At 41.2% G+C, this 21,632-nt stretch overlaps 1 protein-coding gene across 1 annotated transcript in view; it reads left to right on the top strand.

Moving 5' to 3' along the window:
* MED13L (mediator complex subunit 13L) overlaps positions 1-21,632 on the top strand; it is a 179,213-nt gene that overhangs the window by 122,271 nt on the left and 35,310 nt on the right. The window contains exons 5-14 of the mRNA XM_042829053.1: positions 3,863-4,008; positions 5,283-5,477; positions 5,856-6,047; positions 10,570-10,732; positions 11,541-11,645; positions 14,551-15,279; positions 17,369-17,591; positions 18,542-18,647; positions 18,993-19,117; positions 20,111-20,210. Of these exons, the coding sequence (XP_042684987.1) occupies positions 3,863-4,008; positions 5,283-5,477; positions 5,856-6,047; positions 10,570-10,732; positions 11,541-11,645; positions 14,551-15,279; positions 17,369-17,591; positions 18,542-18,647; positions 18,993-19,117; positions 20,111-20,210 (2,084 nt within the window). The remainder of the gene's footprint in view (positions 1-3,862; positions 4,009-5,282; positions 5,478-5,855; positions 6,048-10,569; positions 10,733-11,540; positions 11,646-14,550; positions 15,280-17,368; positions 17,592-18,541; positions 18,648-18,992; positions 19,118-20,110; positions 20,211-21,632) is intronic.

Below are 21,632 nucleotides of genomic sequence, written 5' to 3'. Positions count from 1 at the left end.
AGCGCAGGCATTTGCTTGTGTTACAAGAGATTACATGGCTTCGCTGTTTCTCTTTGGGGCTTTTGCTTATCAACTTCCTTGCTCTTAAATGTTAGAAACTAAACATAGAGGACAGGTTTGAAGTACAATTAAGTGAACTGACGTGGAATAGCTGTCACTGTGGAACTTGTATTTCTATTAATAGAAGCCTCCAATTTAACTGATTATTTTAATTTTAGCAATTCTCTCCCTCAGTAAATATAATAGAAGTAGTCCTTAAAGTGTATGCTGAAGAATTTGCTGGCTCAAGGCTGCAGTGCTCAGCGTTTTTGGAGCTTGATCTAAATGCAGCTCTGGCTGGAAATAACACCAAGCACGCTGTTTGGGAATGGCACACGTAGCCGTGGAGGCTGTCAGTCAGCTGTAAAGGAGGGAGAAGTTTCTGCAGGGAGACCACAGAGCCTGCATAGGGTAACACAGGCACTACTGGCATTCCTTTAAGATGTGTTTGTTACAAAGGTAGAATAAAAAACACAGGTCTTACAGAAACCTGTATTGAAATTCTGTGCTGGAAGACTACAGCAATGACTGCTGTCTCTGGTGGCACTGACTGTGCCTAAGCAAAGCCAGCAGGAATTACACCTCACACCCTCAGTGGTGGTTAGCTGAACGCATCCTGCCAAGGTGTGCTAAGCTCATGGGTATGTCACTAAGCATTTTGACTTCACGCTATGCCCAGGGCTTAAATAAGTTTAAATACTTCCAACTGTGTGGTTTTTTTAATCCATCAGATGCTTAAGTGGTTGTCAGCTTTCTGTTTTGGACCCTGGGGGGATGGGCCTCGGGCAGGCTGCTCACATAGCCACAGCATGGAGACCTTTCATCTGGACAGCAGCATAGGCTCACAAACAGTTCTCAAGCCGGTCACCGTCCTCCTGTCATCGTTAATTCATGCAAAGAACATGTTTGGTGCAGCAGTTCAGGTTTCATAGCGCATCTATGACTGTGCTTGCTGTGAGCAGGCACCATGTGGGGCCCGGCAGGCTTTGTGGAGCAGGAACCGCTGGGAAGCCATCTCACGTGCCTCTGGTGGTTTCTGATGCTCGGAGTGTCAGGGAGATAGGAAAGAAAATGTACAGGAATGAGTAAGTTCAAAAATCTGTTGAGATAGTAGAGTGGGTTTTCAACAGCCTCTCTCTCGGCTTAGGGTTTTGAACAGGGTTGAGATAGCTTTAAATAAAATATAGAATATCTATCTGAACATCGTGCTGCCTGGTTCGGAGCAGTCTGATCTGCATCTCACGTTCAGCCACTCCTCTGTGCCTCTGCCGGCTCTGTGAGAGCTCGAGCTCTGCCACAGGCGCAGGGCGTTGTAACACAGTGCTGTAGGGCCCCGCTGAGCTCCGGAGCCACTCGTGCAGCTCTGATGTGCGATGCATCTGAAGAGCTGCCGCTGCTCCCAAAGGCTGTGTGTAGCTGTGTGTAGCTCATGAACTTTGTGTGAATCCTGCTCAGCGACGTCTCACATCCGCAGCAGGAGTGATTTCTGCAGCTTGGCATTTGAGGAATTGTGTGAGACGCGCTGAAGCCAGGAATGTCACTGGCTGGAGCGCGCGTTCCTGACTGGAGGACATCACAGTGCTCTGATGCTGTTTTCTTGAAATAAAATCCGTAGTTGTTACTAAAGTAAATGTTTTACTCGGAGTCTGCCAGAAGCTTACTGGGAATGTAGGAAGTCCCCAGGCCTTGATCATTATTACTTTTGGTCCTGAAAGCAGAGCTTAAAGCCTTCGCACTGAGGGAGCACAGCATCCCATAACTCTGCGTTCTCCTGCAGCCCAGGGGCAGGAAGGCTGGGGGGTACAGGAAGGCACAGACCATGAGGGCTTCAGTGTGCTGAGAGGCTGGTGATCGTCCTCCTGCACTGGTCAAGTATTTAATGCTGGTCATGATCATTGCAATTGTATGTAATGCTGGTCATGATCATTGCAATTATTCTTGGGTCATATTTTCAGGAAATTAGAACGGACTTAACACTCTTTTTTTAATTTATTTTCCCCTTTGATTTTCTAAACGTAATGATTAACTTTGACATTAGCTGATCTCTGCAGGAAAAGTCACTGGGATGCAAAAACTTCCCTGCAGAAACAAACATCTTTTGTCTTTTAAACTCTTGATGTTGTCCGTCTCTTACTCTGGCAGCATTTGTGGTTAGCTGTGAATTTTGTGTAGGACTGCATGTGATTTGTTCACACCAGACCACTTGAAAGGGTCCTGTGTGTTCCCAGAAGATCTTTTCCTTCTGTTCTGTGGAAGACAGGCAGGACTCTTGCAGCCCAGTACTGCAGGAAGCTTGCAGAATCGGGAGGATTTCTGTGCAATATCCTAAAGATGGGAGCTGAAAATGACAACAAACAGCTTCGTTCTCTCCTTTAGAGAGGCTGACGTGCTGCACACAGATTTCTCTGCTGGGATTAGCCCTGCTTGATCTTAGACCAGATTTCTCATCCCCTTTTTTTTTTTTTTTTTTTTTTTTTTTATTAGAGTCTTCTTTATATTTGTCCTATATCAAGGAAGTAATGAATTTTGATTAAATAGTTGATTGTTTTTTGTTTGTGTCGTGGATGCTCACAATCTGTTCTCATTTTTGTTTTTCCTTCTACATGGGGCAAGAAAGGTAGATGGACAGAAACACCTGTAGCCATTCTGTTCCTCACCTGCCACTTGCTGTGTAAATTAACGAGCAATTTACTTCTACAATACTGATGACAGAGCTCAACGACCTGAAATTTCTTTCCCTTGTGAAAATGAAAATCTAATAAAACCTTTCATTTCACAGTGTTAATTGATTGCTACAAAGTAGTTCTAAGGACAGAATGATAGCACCCATCTGTAATATAGGTAACCTTTTGTCTCTGGATTTTCTCAGCTGACCATTTTCTGTCTCTCTGTGGCAGTGTTGGAGGCTCACAGTTGAGGGCAATATCTTGTTCTACATGACGCGTGGAATCATTCAGAGATTTAGTGAGATTAATACAGCTTCCTGTTCTAGACCATCAGTGCCTTTGTTTAAACATAACTGACAGTAGTTGTGCACGTGGTTGTCTTAAGCACTCCAGTGGAATTGCTGCAGTTGGCTGTGTATCTTCCTGGTGAGGGTAGTTAATGCAGGCTGCATCATGGCCGGCCCAGTGCCAAAGCCAGCAGCGACTGCACGCTGTGTGCAGCTCTGTACTGGGCCGAAGAGTCACTGCGTAATTGCCTCTTCAGCTTTGGCAAGTTTTAGGTGATTAAAATGATACATAAAAAGCATGAAATGTGTTTTATTTCTTTGTGACTTTGTGACAAGGGATTTGCCAGCAAATGGTTAACAGTGATGGGAGGTTATTTTGTAAATAGAATGAAGTCAAAAGTTTTAAATGCCATCCACTTCAAATCAAGTGCAATAGTCAGTGACAAAACCACAGTTCATCTTAAACCGTTCTCAGCTTCTTGTAATATGTGCTCTTATTTTCTCTACAGTAGGGTCTCATAAGGTGTTGATCAGGCACCTTTCCTGTTCCTTTGCTGGTTGGTGAAATACTGAATGCTGAATCTTACTGGATGCTCTTCATTTCTTGAGGCCCAGATAACTCCTTTTGTTTGTAGAGATCTTACTAATTGAAACAAGCAGGGAAACAAATCTTTGAGATAGGTGCCAGCCCTGCTAAATAGCTGTTTAGCAACGGGTGCTGCAATTGTACCTGGTCATCAGATGAACCTGTACTCAGTGGCCACAAGTGACAAGAGTGTATTTTAGCTTCTTAAAGCTATGAAATCACTGACACCTATGAGTTCACTAACGTTAATAAATTCCTTTCTCTTTTGTCTCCCCCATCTCCAGTGAGCATTTGTCGTGTGCCTTCACATTCTTTCTTCATGGGGAAAGCAATGTGTGCACCAGCGTGGAGATTGCTCAGCACCAGCCAATCTACCTGATCAATGAAGAGCATATCCATATGGCCCAGTCCTCCCCATCGCCGTTCCAAGGTAAGGGAAATGGTTTGGGAATGTGGTCCATTTAAACCTCACTCCTGCATGGGAGGAACCTGCTCCTGGTGATGTTATCTTCAGAGATGAATTAAATTAAGTAACTCTTCCAACAGCTCCGTTTCTGTTCAGGAAGGTAGAAACATAAAGGAAAAGGTTGATAGGACCTCAAAACTATAGCTAGACATAAATGATGTGCAAATTTTCTAGAGCTTTCTGTTTATGAGCGTTATCTCTGAAAGCATGCATGTGTGGCAATTCTTTTTTTTTAAGGTGAATTACGTGCTATTTTTAAAAATGAATGTACTTCTTGAGTGGTGTCTGCATCAGTGACTTCAGACCTGTAACTCAAACAGTAAAGGTATACAAATATTAAGTAGGGTTGAAAATGCACCAGAAAGAATGAAATGTTGAAGCATCTGTGACTATATATTGCCCATGTAAGCAGTTCGAACTGTAGAATCATAGAATCAGGGTTTTACAGAATTAAGTGAAAGCTGCTAAAATGATGCAATTGCAGTGCAATGCTCTACCTCTAAAATTCAGAGTATTTCAGTCATTGAGTCATTACAGACTAAAATTATGATTTCAAAGTAATTAAAGCAAGAGATCTTTATAAAATTAAGCACTGAAATGAAGCAACACCCAGAGACTAGAAAATGAGTGAAGAAACTTGGTTGAAAAATATTTCACTACAAGATATGAAGTTTTGACAGAACATAGACTCGTAGACCACTTAAGATTTTATTCCAGCAAACTAAGTTCCTTGCTGTCTTAAATCAAATATAACTAAAAGCAAAATGAAGTTCAAATGGAAATACTTGTGCTGAGCAACTCGTTATCCTTATTTGTCACAACTGTAGTCTTCCTCAGGTTCTCTATCCTTTTTAACACTGAGTAGGCTGTAGTACCACGTATTGCTGGTAAAAGCTATTGTTAAATGTCTGTCTCCTATTACTTCCGTGTATGGGCATCCCTTCACCAGTGAGTGTTGTTCCAGAACACGTAGATAAATTTACTATAGATATTATTAATCTAAACTGCAAAAAGGACTGTTTTTAGCTCAGTAAGGACAGCCATAGAAGAAGCTAGTGCAGTGTAATGAGGTGTTAAATTCCCACCCTTGGCTGATTTTCCAGTGTTTTTTCCTTGAAGACAGCATACAAAATCCTTAAATCAGCGTACAAACAGACTAGTGAGCCAAGCCAGGAAGGGAATGGCTGACAGGTAATTGAAATGTACGTACTGTAAGCACTGTTATTCTTATTTTGCAGTTTTGGTCAGTCCTTATGGTTTGAATGGTACACTCACGGGTCAGTCATATAAGATGTCAGACCCAGCAACGCGTAAGCTGATGGAGGAATGGCAGTATTTTTACCCTATGGTGCTGAAGAAAAAAGAAGGGATGAAAGAGGAAGAAGAGCTGGGATATGACAACGATTTCCCTGTGGCAGTTGAAGTCATTGTTGGTAAGTTTCAGTATTCTGCCTGAAGCATTATTTTCTTCCTCATCCTTTAAAAAAAAAATCTAATTAATCAGAAACAGCTATTATAATTTTCCTATCTTCTCTTGTAGCTCTCTTGACGCTGGAACATCTGACTAGTTATCTTGCCTCAAGCTTCTTTACTCCCTGTATCCCATATGCTATTATTCACATTATCAAGCTCCTTGTTTCATCCCTGTACTGGTTATAGAGGGTTGAATGTTTATTAGCATGTAAAATTCCTTAGCTCTTTGTATTTCAGACAAGTTTTACCTAATTGACATTGAAAACAAGTGGAAGCAGCTAGGGCTGCTGAATATTATATGTTATGGTTAAGACTTCTGTTTTTCCGTTTCATTATAGGTGGTGTAAGGATGGTGTATCCTTCAGCCTTTGTTCTCATCTCCCAGAGTGACATCCCCATGTCACAGAATGCTGCCAGTGCTGGAGGCCATATAAATGTGGGTCAGCAGGGGCTTGGAAGCGTGAAAGATCCTTCTAGTACCTGTGGAATGCCTCTCACTCCACCCACTTCTCCAGAGCAGGCTGTTATGGGTAAGCAATAACCCTAATAGCCTGGAGTTGCTATTTCATCTTTGCGTATGTGAAGATAAGTGTGTGAACAGTAGCAGATTAAAGACAGGAAGTAGACTGAGATTTAAGAGAGAGCTTTTTCCATAGGTCTGTGATAAATGACGACTGATCTTCTAAACACTCTTGAAGAAGACACACTTTTAAATGAAACCTTGGGAATTCTGTCCAGCTTTATTTTCTGTTCACTGTAGCACCACTGAAGTGGTGTTTTTTTTGCATTGAGATGAGTGTGTTGACTTATTGTTGTACAAGGGTATAGTGAACATACAGCAGTATGTAGTTCTTTTTGTACAAAGCTGGAAATACTGCATTTAATTAATTAGTCATGTTTGTATAACAATAATAATATGCTAATACAAGCTACTCTTTCTACCTGCCACCGTTGGGTTTTAGTTAGGGGCCATTCAAAAGAAATGCGTAGTCTCCAGACATGGTGATGAGGAGCTGGCCTCTCACATGAGGGCTGACGTGAGCTTCCTTGCTCTGTGCCCAGCACGCAGGGTGCTGCACAGTGCCTGCTGCTCCACTGCCTCTTCTGTCTGCACAGAATGTGCCCTGATGTGCGACTGGATCCATGGTGATTCTTAGCTCAGAAGTCTTCTTCATGCTTCGTGGATGGGACTCAAGATCATAGAATCTAGAATGGCCTGGGTTGAGAAGGACCACAGCGCTTACCCAGTCCCAACCCCCTGCTGTGTGCAGGTCACCAACCAGCAGCCCAGGCTGCCCAGAGCCACATCCAGCCTGGCCTTGAATGCCTGCAGGGCTGGGGCATCCACAGCCTCCTTGGGCAACCTGTTCCAGTGCCTCACCACCCTCTGGGTGAAAAACTTCCTCCTAATATCCAACCTAAACCTCCCCTGTCTCAGTTTAAAACCATTCCCCCTTGTCCTATCACTGTCCACCCTCATAAACAGCTGCACCCCCTCCTGTTTATACACTCCCTTCAAATATTGGAAGGCCATGATGCGATCCTCAATACCTCACCTCTTCAGAAATAAATGTGTGTATTGCGTTGCTCCTCAGAAATTAAATGTATATATATTGTCTGTTGTCATCTAGAATATGAATGAGACCTTGCCATTGTTGGAGGGGTTGTATTGTAACTAATTGTGGATCAGTCTCAGGTGAGGATGGAGGAACAGAGGAGTCTTAGCCATAGAGGAGTGAAATGCATGTTTGTGTGCAGGGGTCTAAGATGGTAAAGGGGGAAAAAAAGTGAATTATCAGATACAGCAAAAAGAACTCAGTGAATATTGTTCAAAGAAACATTTTGAAGGCATGTGAAAAATTGCCATTGTATTTTTAAAGTTTTCAGATCCCTGTTAAATTTGTATAGTATCACAAGGGAATTCTGTTTTACAGTGTTCATAACTATTAAAGTCTAAAAAAATGTTAATATTGTTCAATCTGGCAGCCACAATTTCTATTTGATCTCTGCTGTTGTTTAAGAGAGCAATGTGAAACTGGTGCTTCCCCAGAGAATAATGAAAGGATTCCATTGTTTTGTATCATTTACCATTTTAAAAGATCTTGACAAATTGGAGAAATGGATCAGAAAAACATGTCATGCTGCGCAGAACTGGTAAAGGGGTACATAAACTGGGTTAATCTGAAGCATGTGAATAATCCTTCAGTTCTGCTCCATGCTGGTAAAAACATGGGTGTAGTTCCACATCCAGTTCTGAGTACTGTTATTAAGCAAAGATGTGGACAAATTGAATGGAGTCCAGAAAAGTGCAGTATAAATGATGATAGATTTTTGCAAACAGGGCCCACAGGGAAAGATGGAAAGAATTGAGGCTGTTTAGTCTAGAGAAGAGAAATCTGAAGGAGAGACAGTCTAACAGTCTTCAGAGACATGAAAGAGGAAAAGTAATAACCTTTCCTCTGCAACCAGTACGTAATGGATCTAAACTAGAGCGAAGCAAATCTAGGTTAAACATTGGGAAAAAACTTTCTCTGAGTGAAGATAATGAAGTGTTGGAATAATTGGCTGGTGGGAAGCTACCATTAGCAGAGAGGTGGGTGGGTTGGTTTTTCTTCTTTTTTTTTTCTTTCCTTCTCTCTCCTTCTCTCTCCTCTCTCCTTCTCTCTCCTTCTTTTCTCCCTCCCTTACCGCTCTCTCTTCCTACCTTCCTCCCTCTGTCCATCCCTCTCTCTCTCTCTTTCAGAGTGGGTTAGTCAAATATTTTTTCTGAAATAAGATTGCAGTTAATCAGGGACAAAGGAGTGGATGGGCTTCATGATCTCTTCAGATCTCTTCCAACCACACTTTCTGTGGTTGTCTCTAATTGTATGTAAAGAAATGATTTTGCTGGAACTATAGAATGGGATTTTTTCAGGTGTAGAACCAGAGTGTAGTATAGAAGGTATCAATTTGGGAAAAAGTAGTTAATGCATTCAAAGGCAGTGTCAAAGCTCTGGTAGGCCTTTGGTTATCCTCCCTTACCTCCAATTCTTCCCTCTCCGTCACTTCTTTCACACTGACGGTTACATCCATCCTGCTGTTAGCTTATGGAGCGTGTACGTGTGTGCATGACGTTTGTTTGCTTACACACATCTCCCTCTGAAAAGGAGCACGTGTGATGATTCCAGAAGTTTTGATCTGATTTTTATGGTTTTTATTACCAAGACATTGAATTCACAAGCAATGTTGAACATTTGAAAGCCAGTTACATATATCGTTAGTCACTGACCTCAGTATGTGTAGGAATATCCTTTTGATTGCCTCTTTTTTGTTGAAATTCTATGTGAAAAGAGAAGCAGGAAAGTTCTAAGTGGAGAAAGTAACTGTAAGTGTGAAAAATGGAAGAAGATACGGGTTAGGCAGCTTGTGTGCAATTGTAGAAGCTGGGTTTTGAACGTCACCTACTAGAAGTCAGCAGAACTGTCTTGTTGGATGTAGCAATGTATGGCAGTGAAACTTCCAGCGTTTCATTCTTAAGGCTTTCTAAATTGTGTCAGGCAGAAGGACAAAGTGTTCTGTACACTGATTTGACCTTGTTAAGACGCAGCATATCCTTACTTAGGTTTCCATCCAGAGCGCAGCAGTGCTCAGCGACTCAGCCAAATGAGCCTAAAGCTCCCTCTGCTGTTCCATGTTATGCTTTTAAAGATGACTCTTGGATTTCCATTAATCTGAACAAAACCCTACTGCATAGTAGAAAAAGAAACATCTGCTTATAAACAGCTGATAAGGTTTCTGTCTCACAGACAGAAAGAAGTGAAGTGCAGAGTATAAATAGGAATTTTCAGATTATTAGTGTGTTGAATAATATTTTCATTTCTATGAAATATGATGCTAATCACACGGAATTGCAGAATGGCCAGGGTTGGGAGGGGCCTCAACGATCATGAATCTCCAACCCCCTGCCACAGGCTGGGCCACCAACCTCCACATTTAATACCAGACCAGGCTGCCCAGGGCCCCATCCAACCTGGCCTTGAACACCTCCAGGGATGGATGGGGCATCACAGCCTCCCTGGGCAGCTGTTCCAGCACCTCACCACTCCCGTAGCAAAGAACTTCCCCCTGACATCCAGCCTCAATCTTCCCTCCCTCAACTTCAAACCATTTCCCCTTGTCCTGCTGTTATCAACCCTTTCAAAGAGTTGACTCCCCTCCTGTTTGTAGGCTCCCTTTAGGTACTGAAAGGCTGCAATGAGGTCACCCCACAGACTTCTTTTCTCCAAGCTGAACAAGCCCAGCTCCCTCAGCCAGTCTTTGTAAGGAGGTGCTGCAGCCCCCTGATCATCTTTGTGGCTTCTCTGTACCCTCTCCAACAGCTCTTTGTCTTTCTTGTGCTGGGGGCTCCAGACCTGGACGCAGTGCTGCAGGTGGGGCCTCACAAGAGCAGAGCAGAGGGAGGCAATCACCTCCCTGTCCCTGTTGGCCGCCCCTCTTTTGATGTAGCTCAGGATACCATTTGTTTTCCGAGTTGCAAGAGCACACCGCTGGCTCACATTCAGTTCTTCATCCATCAGCACCCCCAGATCCTTCTCTGCCAGGCTGCTCTCAAGGACTGCTCCTTCCAGTCTATATGGATGCCTGGGATTCCTCCAGCCCAAGTGCAAAACTTCGCACTTAGCTGTGTTGAACCTCATTAGATTCACCTAGGCCCACCTTTCCAGCCTGTTGAGGCCCCTCAATGGCATCCCTTCCTTCCACCATGTCAACTGCACCACTCAGCTTGGTGTCATCAGCAAACTTGCTGAGGGTGCACTCAATTCTGTTGTACCCGGTACAGCTAAGAGCCTCACGTTATGTTAATTGTATATATGAACAATCAGCTGTTAAACTGGTCTGTAATAGTGTACATTTAAACTGTAAGACTTCACTGAAGCAAGTTTTGATTTTGGTAATTCAGTTCAGGTGTAATGTAAAGAAGTCATGTTCCATTCATTTCTTCATTGAAGTTTTATCTTGAGTATAAAAAATGATTTGTGCTTTCAAATAACAACTGCTTAATTTATCTTGTAGGAGAAAGTGGATGCTCTCAGAGCAGTATCAGCCATTCAGCTATACAGGAGGGAACAGTTAGTGTACACAGTCCAAAGAAATCAAGCAAGATTACTCCAAAATTTCACAATCGTATGGTTCACCGTGTCTGGAAGGAATGCATTCTCAACAGGTCACAGTCCAAGTAAGGCAGCAGTTCTTATTAATACCATATAATACATAGTAAAAATATTAATAGTTTTGCCTTTAGATATTATTCCTGATAGAATTATTTTTGCCACTAATCAAAGCTAATATTGCAATGCAGCATTATCAAAGAAAATTTGTTACTGTGTTCAGTGGAAAACTCTTTAGCACTGTTCATGTTGCCTTTGCAGTCGTGTATCTTAACGGTGTGAGACTTTGAGGTTAAAAATCTTACAAGGTGCCTTTAGCAAGGTGTTTTCAGATTCAGTGACTGCAGTTTCTAGTTCCACTTGTAGTTACTGAAAGTTGGGCGACTGAAGATCCGAGAGGGTGTATTTGATATTTAGAATTCCAAGAGTAATCTTTAAGGAACTGGACTGAAATTCCCAGTGATAAGGATATGGGTTGTTTTTAGCATTGCAGGTCTTTATGACTTAAATTTTTACTTTATTACTTAAAATACATTCATGGCACGAGATGCCCTGAAATCCTTATTTTTTTATTGTTTCCATGCAGTTTCATATCTGAATATGCCAGATGAATTTTCAGATTCAATCTAAATTGCTTGAATCTTATTTTCTGTTCTCAAACGTTTATCTGATGTGGAGCTGGTACCATCCTCCCATAAAAGGTTTTAGATGTATTAGAAGGAAATACTGTTAAAAAAAGAATTATATTTCAAAGGGGAAGCAGTAATAGAAAGGAATTTTACTTGAGATTAACAGATGTGAATTTACACATGCTTGTTTATTTAAGGTTTTGTTTTAATAATGTAATAATTACTAAAGCAATTGTTTATTCTTTAGGAGGAGTCAAATTACAGCTGCAAATCTGGAAGAGGAACTTCCTAACAATACTGTTTCTTGGGATTTTGTGGATCCAGTCCAAAGAGTCAGTTGTTCTTGTTCCAGGTGAGCTTCAAAGACAGGTAGCGTTTCTCATGATGAAAGAGCACGGTTCAGTTAGGTAGAGGTACCCTTTAAGAAGTGAGTTATGTTTTAGCTGAGAAAAGAGGAAGCTCTAAAACTGTGCACATCAATCACATTCAGGTGATTAACAAGCATCTCTTATCATTGTCTACTTGTCGCAGGCAACTTAAGTGGAAAAATGATCCCAGATTAGAGAGCGAGGTCTAGAATCACTCAAACATTTCTCATTTGCAATCAACCCATCCTTCAGGCTTTTTGGAGATGTGAGCTTCAAAGCTCCAAAATTTGGAGTGCTAAAATTATGGTGAAGAGGAGCAGAAACTCAGATGGCAACTTATGCAGAATTGGCTCAGAATTAATAAACATTTGTTACAGATCAGTGAATGTATTTGTGTCTTGCCTGAGTTTCAGTGCATCCTGATTTGAGGAACTCCTTTGGAGAAAGATGAAAAATTTCCCAGAGAATTGCTTTCTCTCTGTATACCCTCCAGTCAGTCTGCCATGACTCACCAGACACCAAAAAGGCACCAAGGCAATGGAGCAGCTTTGCAGCACTGCTGTGAATGGATGAAAAAGAAATCACAACAAGTAAAGGAGCACTTTAGAAGTTTATTCAATTATCTGTCATTTTTGGACACAGGAAGTTCCAGTGCTACTCACACAGGAGAGGCAAACCAGCAGCACCACTTGTACTAAACATTTTATAGAATTGCCAGAGGTGATGTTCTGTGCCTGAGATGGCCAGAAGGCCAGCTTCTGGTAGAACATTCGTGTGAAACAGTTTCAACTGAAATTCCTAATTCCTGGGATCACTATCTATTTATTAGGCTTGTAAAAATGTTTGTATGACCTAATGAAGTTATTTTTAAGTATTCAAACATGTAAATGACATTCATGTGCTCAAATAGAAATGCTGCCATGCTAACCAAGCCCCTGTGGTATTGTGCTTGGGTTTTTTTCTGTTTTCTTTTTTTTTTTTTCCTTCTGTTTTTTTGTTGTTGTTGTTGTTGTTGTTGTTTGTTTATTTGTTTGCTTGTTTTGTTTTAATACTACAAGAAGGGGTTTTTCCAGAATTTGTGGTCAACAGCTGATGATATGGCTGAAATGATTCTCCACTCTTTTGGCTGATGGAGGCGTAGCTGATTTTCTTTTTTCCTTTTCTTTCAAAAGTGAGGCAAGCTCGAGAATAATGCTGTAGTTAATGATAACAGTTGTCTAACCAAATTCTGAAATCTCTGACCTGTCACAGTACTCTGTGCAGGGCTTTCTGTGCAGATTTGGCCGCACAGAGAAATTTAGGAATACAGCACTCCATTGATCACTGGAAGGTTGTTGTTTAGAAAATGAGAAAGCCTGATTGCGTCCCTGTGCCTTGTGCTTGACTTCTTACAAAATAGTTTCTTGTTTGTGTATTTGGGAGACAAAGGAATACAAAGGGGTTGTGTGTCACACAACAGCCTGTGCTGTCTGAAATGAAGATGTTGGTCCTCTGCAGCCTTACTCTTACTCTGATTATTTGTTGGCTGTATGTTTACTCAGGAATGTGGAACAAATGAATGTTTTGTCAGGATGCCAAGTGTTCTGTATAGAAAACTGAAGTCAAGCCTTGCCTGGAAAGCTTAGGGAACCAATAGTGGAAAAAGGAGATCTGAATCTGTAGAGACGTTGAGCTGCATTTGTTTCAAGCAGTTTCAAACAACAATAAATGTGTGCCATGCGACTTCTGTGTAGGTGAAGAAGCTGGACAGATACTGTCATATCAGTATAATTGCCTTAGTCATCACTGTGCCCTTTGTGAGCACTGCGCAAATGTGGGTAAAAATGTGAAGATAAGATCTCATATATGGGGTTCTTGGATACTCAGCATCAAATTCAATCTTCTATAGACCCAACTTTCTTTCTTGGAAAACAGACTGTCTGGTGTCAGTCAAGTTCTGTAGTCGTGTTGGTGTGGTGCATGATGGAGAATGAGTGCAATGAAATGTTTAAGCCATGCTTAAGGCACACCTGCAGTTACAAGGGTGTTAAGTCCACATGGATGCTGTGCTAAGGATGATTTGTGGTGGCAAAGAACTTGTAGTATTTCCTAGTAACACCAATAAAACAAACACAAATAAAGCCAGGACAACAGCACGCAGTGTAAGATGGTTATAGGAAAAAGATGCAGTACCAGTAGTTGTATTTGTACTGTTTGACAGCTGCTCTGCAAAACATGGGTGTTTTCCTAACTAAGTCAGAGAAGCAGAATTAGTTTTCCCCAGTCCAGTAGTCCACTCTATTTCAGATAATATAGTTTATCTTAACATTGTAATAAGTTTTCATGTTAGTGGATTTCTGGTTTGAATGCTTTCAAATATTTATTCATACATCAATTCTTAGTTGCTTATTCTTTGGACTAATTATGCCTCTTTTTTTTTTTTTTTTTTTTTTTTTTAACCATATCTGGAGGAAATTGACATGAAAGCATTTTGCTGTATTTTGCCTCAGCGAACATAGCCAAACCAATTCAGATCTGTATTTTGGAAGTGTACAAGAGTAGTGGTTCAGTTCCCCAGCAGTCATTTCACTTGAAAGGCTTTACTTCTTCAGGGTAATGAAAACAACAATAGCCTGATTTATTTTATTTTGTTACATTAGATTCCATATAAGCAGTGTTCAGCTTTATATAAACATTAGATCTTGTTTGCTTTGAATTCTGTTTTTCCCATTCTCCATTTTATAGGTCAGACATACGCAGTCATGTTGGGCTCTGCCTAGTGCAGACATGTGGCATTTCCAGAATCTCTTAAAAGACCGACAATAGACATAAGATTTCTTTGGGATTCTTTCCATTAGAGCAGATAATAGGATGAACCATGCAGTGACTTGCTTTCGTCTCTGTTTTCAGGCACAAGGTTTTCAAACAGCGTTGTGCTGCCGGTTCCAGCCGCCCCCCAACAATAAATCAGCCAGGATTCAGTGTGGGAACATCATCGTCTTCATCGTTGCCACCTCCTGCCTCTTCAAAGCACAAAGCAACAGAAAGACAGGACAAGGGAGAGAAACTGCAAAAAAGGCCCATGATGCCATTTCACCATCGGCCCTCTGTGACTGAAGAGCTATGCATGGAGCAGGACACATCAGGGCAGAAGCTGGGATTAGCAGGCATGGAACCCTCTTTAGAAGTCCCAAATTCCAGAAAATATGAGAAGCCGCTATCTATACCTGCTAGAAATCCAAGCAAGCAAATTAATATGAATCCTATGGATTCACCCCATTCCCCTTCTTCCCCTCTGCCTCCCACACTTAGCCCCCAGCCGAGAGGTCAGGAAGCAGAGAATCTGGACCCACCTTCTGTACCTGTAAACCCAGCGCTCTATGGCAGTGGGCTGGAGCTTCAGCCGTTGCCCAGCTTAGATGAGAGGACAGTTCTTGTTGGACAGAGGTTACCTCTGATGGCAGAGGTTAGTGAAACAGCATTATATTGTGGGATAATTCAGAACAATGAGTCACTAGATATGTGGAGGACCTATAGCGTCCCATCAAGTGATGATCCAGAATTCAGGCCACCAGGTCTTCCATGTGAGAGAGATGATGCCAAGATGGAAGTGAACTCAGACAGCACTGCACTGAAAAGGTAAGAACGCAAATTAGCCTGAATGGTGCTTTTATTAAATTCTAACCATGATTAAATTCTAATTTTAGTAGTAAGCTTTGAATTCAGTTGTGGTATCAAAACCTGAGGGATGATGTGAGTGTAGAAGACAGAACTTGTCTCTGATAGTTTTGTTTAATGCGGATTTTTGTAGGAAGGTGACTAACGAAGAGAGATTTTTAACAGCAGTTTTCTCATGTAATTTATGCGCTCCCCCCAAAAATTATGCAGCGAGTAGAAGGCTTCCCTGCAGCATTAAAGATGGTATATGCTGGAGTTAACACTGCTTAAGTAGGAATGGGCTATTGTAGTATGCTTTATTTTTTTCTCATCAGGATTTCTGCTGGACGTTGTAACAACCAATGCATCTTTTTAAAAACCTTCATCAAAGTAAATGATCAAATATAAAGTTCTATTATGCTTATTTCTTTTGATCATTTTAAAAAACAAAAGTTGTGTTCAGTTATGCACCCTTACAGCTACGTAAGTATTTGGTTATAGCAAGTGAGATGCACTTTATTGCACTGTAGAGGCAATTCAGTGTGGATTGTCCAATTGTATGGTTTTAAAATTGCACTTTCTAGACATAATAACAGATACAGTATTATAGAATGATCCTGTTTTGTTTTGTTTTTGTAATGGCATCAGTGTTGTGAAGCCAGTACCTGGTCTTTGCACTTGATAGGAGTTTACTATTTACGGAATTACAAGGTTGAGGAGGGACCTCTGGAGATCACAAGTCCTACCGCACTGCTAAAGCAGGTCCCTACAGGGGGTTGAGCAGGAGGACAGTGTCCAAGCAGGTCTTGAATATCTCCAGAGGAGGAAACTCCACCACCTCTCTGGGCAGCTTGTTCCAGCGCTCTGTCGCCTCATAGTAAAAAAGTTCTTTGTGTTTGTATGGAACTTCTTGTGCTCCAGTTTGTACCCATTGCCCTGTGACTGGGTACCACCAAAAAGGGCCTTGGCCCCATCCTCTTGACACTGCCCTTCAGATATTTATAAGCACTGATCAGATCCCCTCTCAGCCTTCTCTTCTCCAGGCTGAACTGCCCCAGGGCTCTCAGCCTTTCCTCATTAGGGAGATGCTCCATGCATGCCTCTCATCATCTTTGTGGCCCTCTGCTGGGCCAGATCCCTGCCTTTTTTGAACTGGGGAGCCCAGAACTGTACACAGTGCTGCAGATGTGGCCTCCCCAGGGCAGAGCAGAGGTGAGGAAAACCTCCCTTGACCTGCTGGCAATGCACCTCAGGACACCATTGGCCCCCAAGGCACACTGCTGGCTCCTGGTCACTCTGCTGTCCACTCAGGTCCTTCTCTGCAGAGCTCCTTTCCAGCAGCTCACCTCTAACCTGTACTGATGTGTGCAGTTATTCCTCCCCAGGTGTGGGGGATGGTGACATCTCCCAGCAGCCTTATCTTCTCCAAGCTAAACAAGCCCTGTTCCCTCAGCCTTTCTTCATAGGAGAGGTGCTCCAGCCCTCTGATCATCTTAGTGCCCTCCTCTGGACCCGCTCCAAGAGCTCTGCATCTTTCTTGTGCTGGGGGCCCCAGGCCTGGATGCAGTATGTAAAGATATGTGAAGATATTTCATGTCAACTTTAGCCTGAGAATCTGAATTGATTTTATGCAGGCTTAAAATTACTTCTGCATTTTGACAATGGAAAAGATGTGCAGCAAAGAGGATTTAGTGAAAACGGTTAAGCTAAAGTTGATTGAGGCAATCTTTTTGAATTATGACAGTGTTAATTTTGGTAATTACTGTGGAGCTCCCTAGGCTGAAAAGGTCATGTGTACTTCAAAGTATTCTGATTTAGTGACAGATTTTACTCCTTTCTCATTGTCCTGAAGTAAATGTTCTTGATACAGTGCTGGGTTTAATACTGAACTTAGGCAAATGCATCCCTTATTTGAGGAAGAAGATATTCTTTCTCTGTCAAGGAGTGAGACATGGGCTGTATTTGTGTGTGACACCTGCAGATCTTAAGAGCTGCTATTTTTGTCTGCTGTAAAAGATATGCATGTTTTGTTTTGTGATGGATTTGTTTACTTGCTTATTTTTGCTTTCAGGCTCTTAGCACAACCTAATAAACGGTTTAAGATTTTGGAAGAACAGAAACCAGTGCAGACACTGAGCTATCTCGACCCCTTGCCTCTAATACAACAACCAGGAGAAGGTTTAGGAGATGCTAGTGATCCTTACACTTTTGAAGATGGTGATATAAAGTACAGCTTCACTGGCAATAAAAAATGCAAACTTGTGGCTGAAAAAGATCTGCTGAAAAAGAACAAGGTAACATGGAAATCCAGTTTTTATCATTAACGTTGTAATGATCACATAGCACAGTATTTGTCGTGCAGCTCTCAGGAGGACACAGACCCATTGCACAGGTCAAACTTAAAGGAGTTGTGCATTTCTTTCCTGTACGGGTGCACAGGAAAGAAAGTTCATTTAAGTATGGTATTTTTGAACCTCTGTTTGGCTGCCATCCCTCTGAACCTTTTTCTGTATGAAAACTGCTGCTGCAGGGAACACATTCTCTTTGTATATATTCAGCTTGACCAGCGGTGTGTTCCAGATTTAAGGCAAGAAGTAAAATAATTCAAGCCTTATATTCACTTGTAGAGACAAAAAGATTTGCTGGGCATTTTTCTTACTTTCATCAGCTTGACATATAACCTCGCTGCAAAGCTTAGATCTCTTCAGCCCAAATCCATCTTTCTTCCCTTGTCCAAAATTAGTTTAGCTTTTTACTTTGTGATGGGGATGTGGTTTGAACGTTTCCTTAGAGGTCATCTTCCAAAACAATTTGATCACCATTCACTGTCCGTCACTTGCCCCATAAAGATGGTATTTCTTACATATCTTATCCATTATGGAGCTGTTTCATTCTCAGGCTATGCACTCATTTGTTCTTGTAGGTAGTGACCATGCTTAACATTCTAGAAGATGTATTTTCTAGAGAAATTGAGGTGGCTAAATGTCTGTACAGCCTGTTGAAGTTAACTGCTGTGTGTGGAGTCCTTTGTACATCACGATCAATACTACATCTTGTTTTTCCTGGTATGCAGATAAACAGCAGACCAATGTGTTCTCTTCCCTCTTAAAACATTCTGTGCTTCATAAAATGTTGAATCGAGAGCTCTGGGTTTAGCTTGACATAGGAAAACCAATAGTGCAACATTTCCTCTTACGTAGATTAAATTAACGTCCATTAAAAAAATCTGTGCATTTTTGTATAGTCAGAAGATGGAATTGGAACCAAGGAAATCCCCACAACAGGTCATTCTACACCAGTTCCTGATGGAAAAGATGCCATGTCTATTTTCAGTTCTGCTCCTAAGGCTGGTGAGTAAAAGCACTCTGTAAAGCAAAAATACACAAGGGTACACCATTAAATTTCAAAGGAAAAGATCATACACTGAACACTTTTACGAACGGCTTCTGATATGGAGCTTGATTACACCTGTCCTTTTTATAACAATATAATAATTTTTAGAATAATAAGGCTCAACAATAGCTACATTTGTAGCTATTCCCAATTGACTCTTTGTCACTGCTTAAAACTTGCTGCCAGGCTATTTGTAGGCTACGTCGTAGAAAAGGGTCGTCAGTGATTCTTGATTCTTTCTTTAGAGTGAGATTTAAAATTTGCCCCTGTTTTTCACTGATTGTTTCCTCTCTTTCTGATAGATACCCGGCAAGACAATGCTGCGGGCCGAGTAGGCTCTGGTAGCCTCACACAGGTGACAGATCTTGCACCATCACTCCATGATTTGGATAACATCTTTGATAATTCAGATGAAGATGAGCTTGGTGTAAGTCTTTGTTTGACTGAGCGTTCTGCAGACTTAAATCCTGACAAAAGGAAAAATAAAAAGGCAGAAGGATGCTGCAATCGTAGCATGGAGCAATTGCCCCTAATAGATAGGACAAACTGTTTCCAGGCAGGCAAGCTTGTTTTGTTTTGTTTTGTTTTAATCAGGAAGAATTGAAAGCAAGCGGAGAAATCCTTTAAGGAGATTCTATAAGGAAGATAAATGGTTGTATACAGTTTGGGAATATTAGAAGATCTCTTAGGTAACATCAAAGCTTGTCTCATCTGATGGTTTTTCAGTCACTTGGGGAACCAGTACACTCTGAGGAAAATGCAGCTAACTTGCTGTCATAGTCATGCAGAGACAAGCTGTAAGATTGCTTCCTGAGGTAAAGCAGTGCAGTTGCCTCTTAACTGTATTAAATCTAATTTAGTGTCATCAATTTTTGTCAGTATTTTCTGTTTCTTAGAGCTATGGAAAAGATCCTAGTTTCATTATCCGATGATTTGTTCTTTTACCTTGTTTGAGAATGTGCCCAAATCAAAATAAATTCAACTCTATGTAAGTAACTCTTGGAAGCATTTTCCTTTCTATGCCTGCAAGCAGCTTATGCTTTGCAAAGAGGAAGGAAATCAGCAGATACAAAAGGAAATCAGGAAATATGGGGGGAAAAGCAGATTTACATCAATTACCAGAAGAAAGTAATCAGGATTCTTTGTAAGCTTAATCTAATGTGGGCATAATGTTACAAAGCAGGATCCTACATGGACTGATAGTAGATAACATGGCTTAAATCTCTAACGTCTGGTTCTTGGCAGTACTTTCCAAGTACACCAGTTTATTTACATTTCTTCCTGTTCTTTGGTTTCACAGAAACTGCACTTAAGCTGTTTTTTGTTAAATCTCATTCGGAGTGTTTTCAGTTTCTAATAGCTTTTGATTTCTACTATTTCGTATGGTTTTTAGTATGGTATGTAAATGTTCTGCCTTTAGGCTGTATCGCCAGCTCTTCGGTCATCAAAAATGCCTGCGGTGGGATCTGAGGAGCGCCCAGTGGGGAAGGATGGTAGAACAGCAGTACCTTACCCACCAAGTAAGTAGCAGCAACTGATTTCCACTTTTTTTGGCAGTTAAAATCTTCTGGTTAGCTACCAAGCTGCCTTTTTTGTAGAAGGTTTGCAGTGTCACTTACTCACAACTCAAAGCCAGTGTGCTTATTTTGTTCTGTGATTGCTAGATGCTAACAGTAAAATAGGGTAGGAGTATTTTAATGGAAACACTGGGTGGTAATATAGACATACATTTTTAATGTGCCTACGGAGATTTGAGATGCTCTGTTTCCAACAATGTGGTCTTATAATACAATCACAGAAGGGAGCTGTTAAAAATCTTCATTTAGAAACTACCCTTGTATTCTCAAACCAATGTTTAATCTCATTTGTTCATTCACAGCAGTACCTCATCTGTTAGTGTAAATCATTCCTTAAACAATTATTCAGAATGTAAGGTATGGTATGCATTAGATGTAGAATGAATTCAGGCTAAAATCACCTTCAGGATTTAATTCAGGTGTGGAGGAACCTAGAGTACAGTAGAAGTACTGGCTTCTAACTGAGGACACATTGTAAACCTCTTGGGGATGTTAATGGTAGAAATGGTGCTTGTGCAGGTGTTACATGTGAAGCACAAACCAGGGTAAGTGCAGGGAATGCAGAAATAGAACTGCATACTGAAATATATTATGCAAATTAAAACAATAGGGCTCTTTTGTAAGGACTGTGCCAACAGGTTTTGAAAATCATAGCTTTTACTCTCTTGAGATGTATGGGTTTTCTTGCATTATTTCCATAGTAGCATTTCTCCTGAGATTTTTATATGTATAAGTGTTTGCATGTGTGGGAAGAGGAAGATGAGAATTTCGGTGTGATACCAACCAGTCAGATAATGAATTACGGATTGCTTAGCAGCGAGAAGGAAGAATGCTTGATTATTGTGTCCTCTACAAGCAGAAATCAAATCTCCCTGCAAATCATTCTTTAATGCTTTCTCATTAACTTTATCTGGTAATGAGGACAAATTGAGGGGAAAAAAAGAATAACAGTGTGAAGAAGATGAGTCAGAGTTTTATGCACCCATAAAAGCTGTGCTGATTTACTCAAATGTACAAGTCTGGAGTATACAGAGATTGGATTTTGACAGGTTTAGTTGATCCATAGCTTTTTAAAATATGCAAATCTTTTTCAAGCATGACACATGAAAATGAATAATGAGAGTTAGCCTGTTGCTGTCGGGTTTGGGAATTTTCTGTAATTAAACTTTTTTATGACTCTGCACTGCAGAATTTTGCTAACTGGGGCTCAAATATGAGCAAAACATATACTGTGGAGCTGCATGAAATAAGTTAGATAGATACACTCCACTTCTGTTCTGTAGCCCTCCCCCCTGACACCAGCTGCCCAGGCACAGCAGTATCTGCAGGGAAATGAAATGCGTTATACACCATAATAAAGTCCTA

Source organism: Centrocercus urophasianus, unplaced genomic scaffold, assembly GCF_019232065.1.
Source record: "Centrocercus urophasianus isolate 14NV4802_14NV808 unplaced genomic scaffold, USGS_Curo_1.0 seq_30, whole genome shotgun sequence".
Lineage (NCBI taxonomy): Eukaryota > Metazoa > Chordata > Aves > Galliformes > Phasianidae > Centrocercus > Centrocercus urophasianus.
Note: the sequence above shows the minus strand (reverse complement) of the source record. Positions and strands in the feature narration are given on the sequence as shown.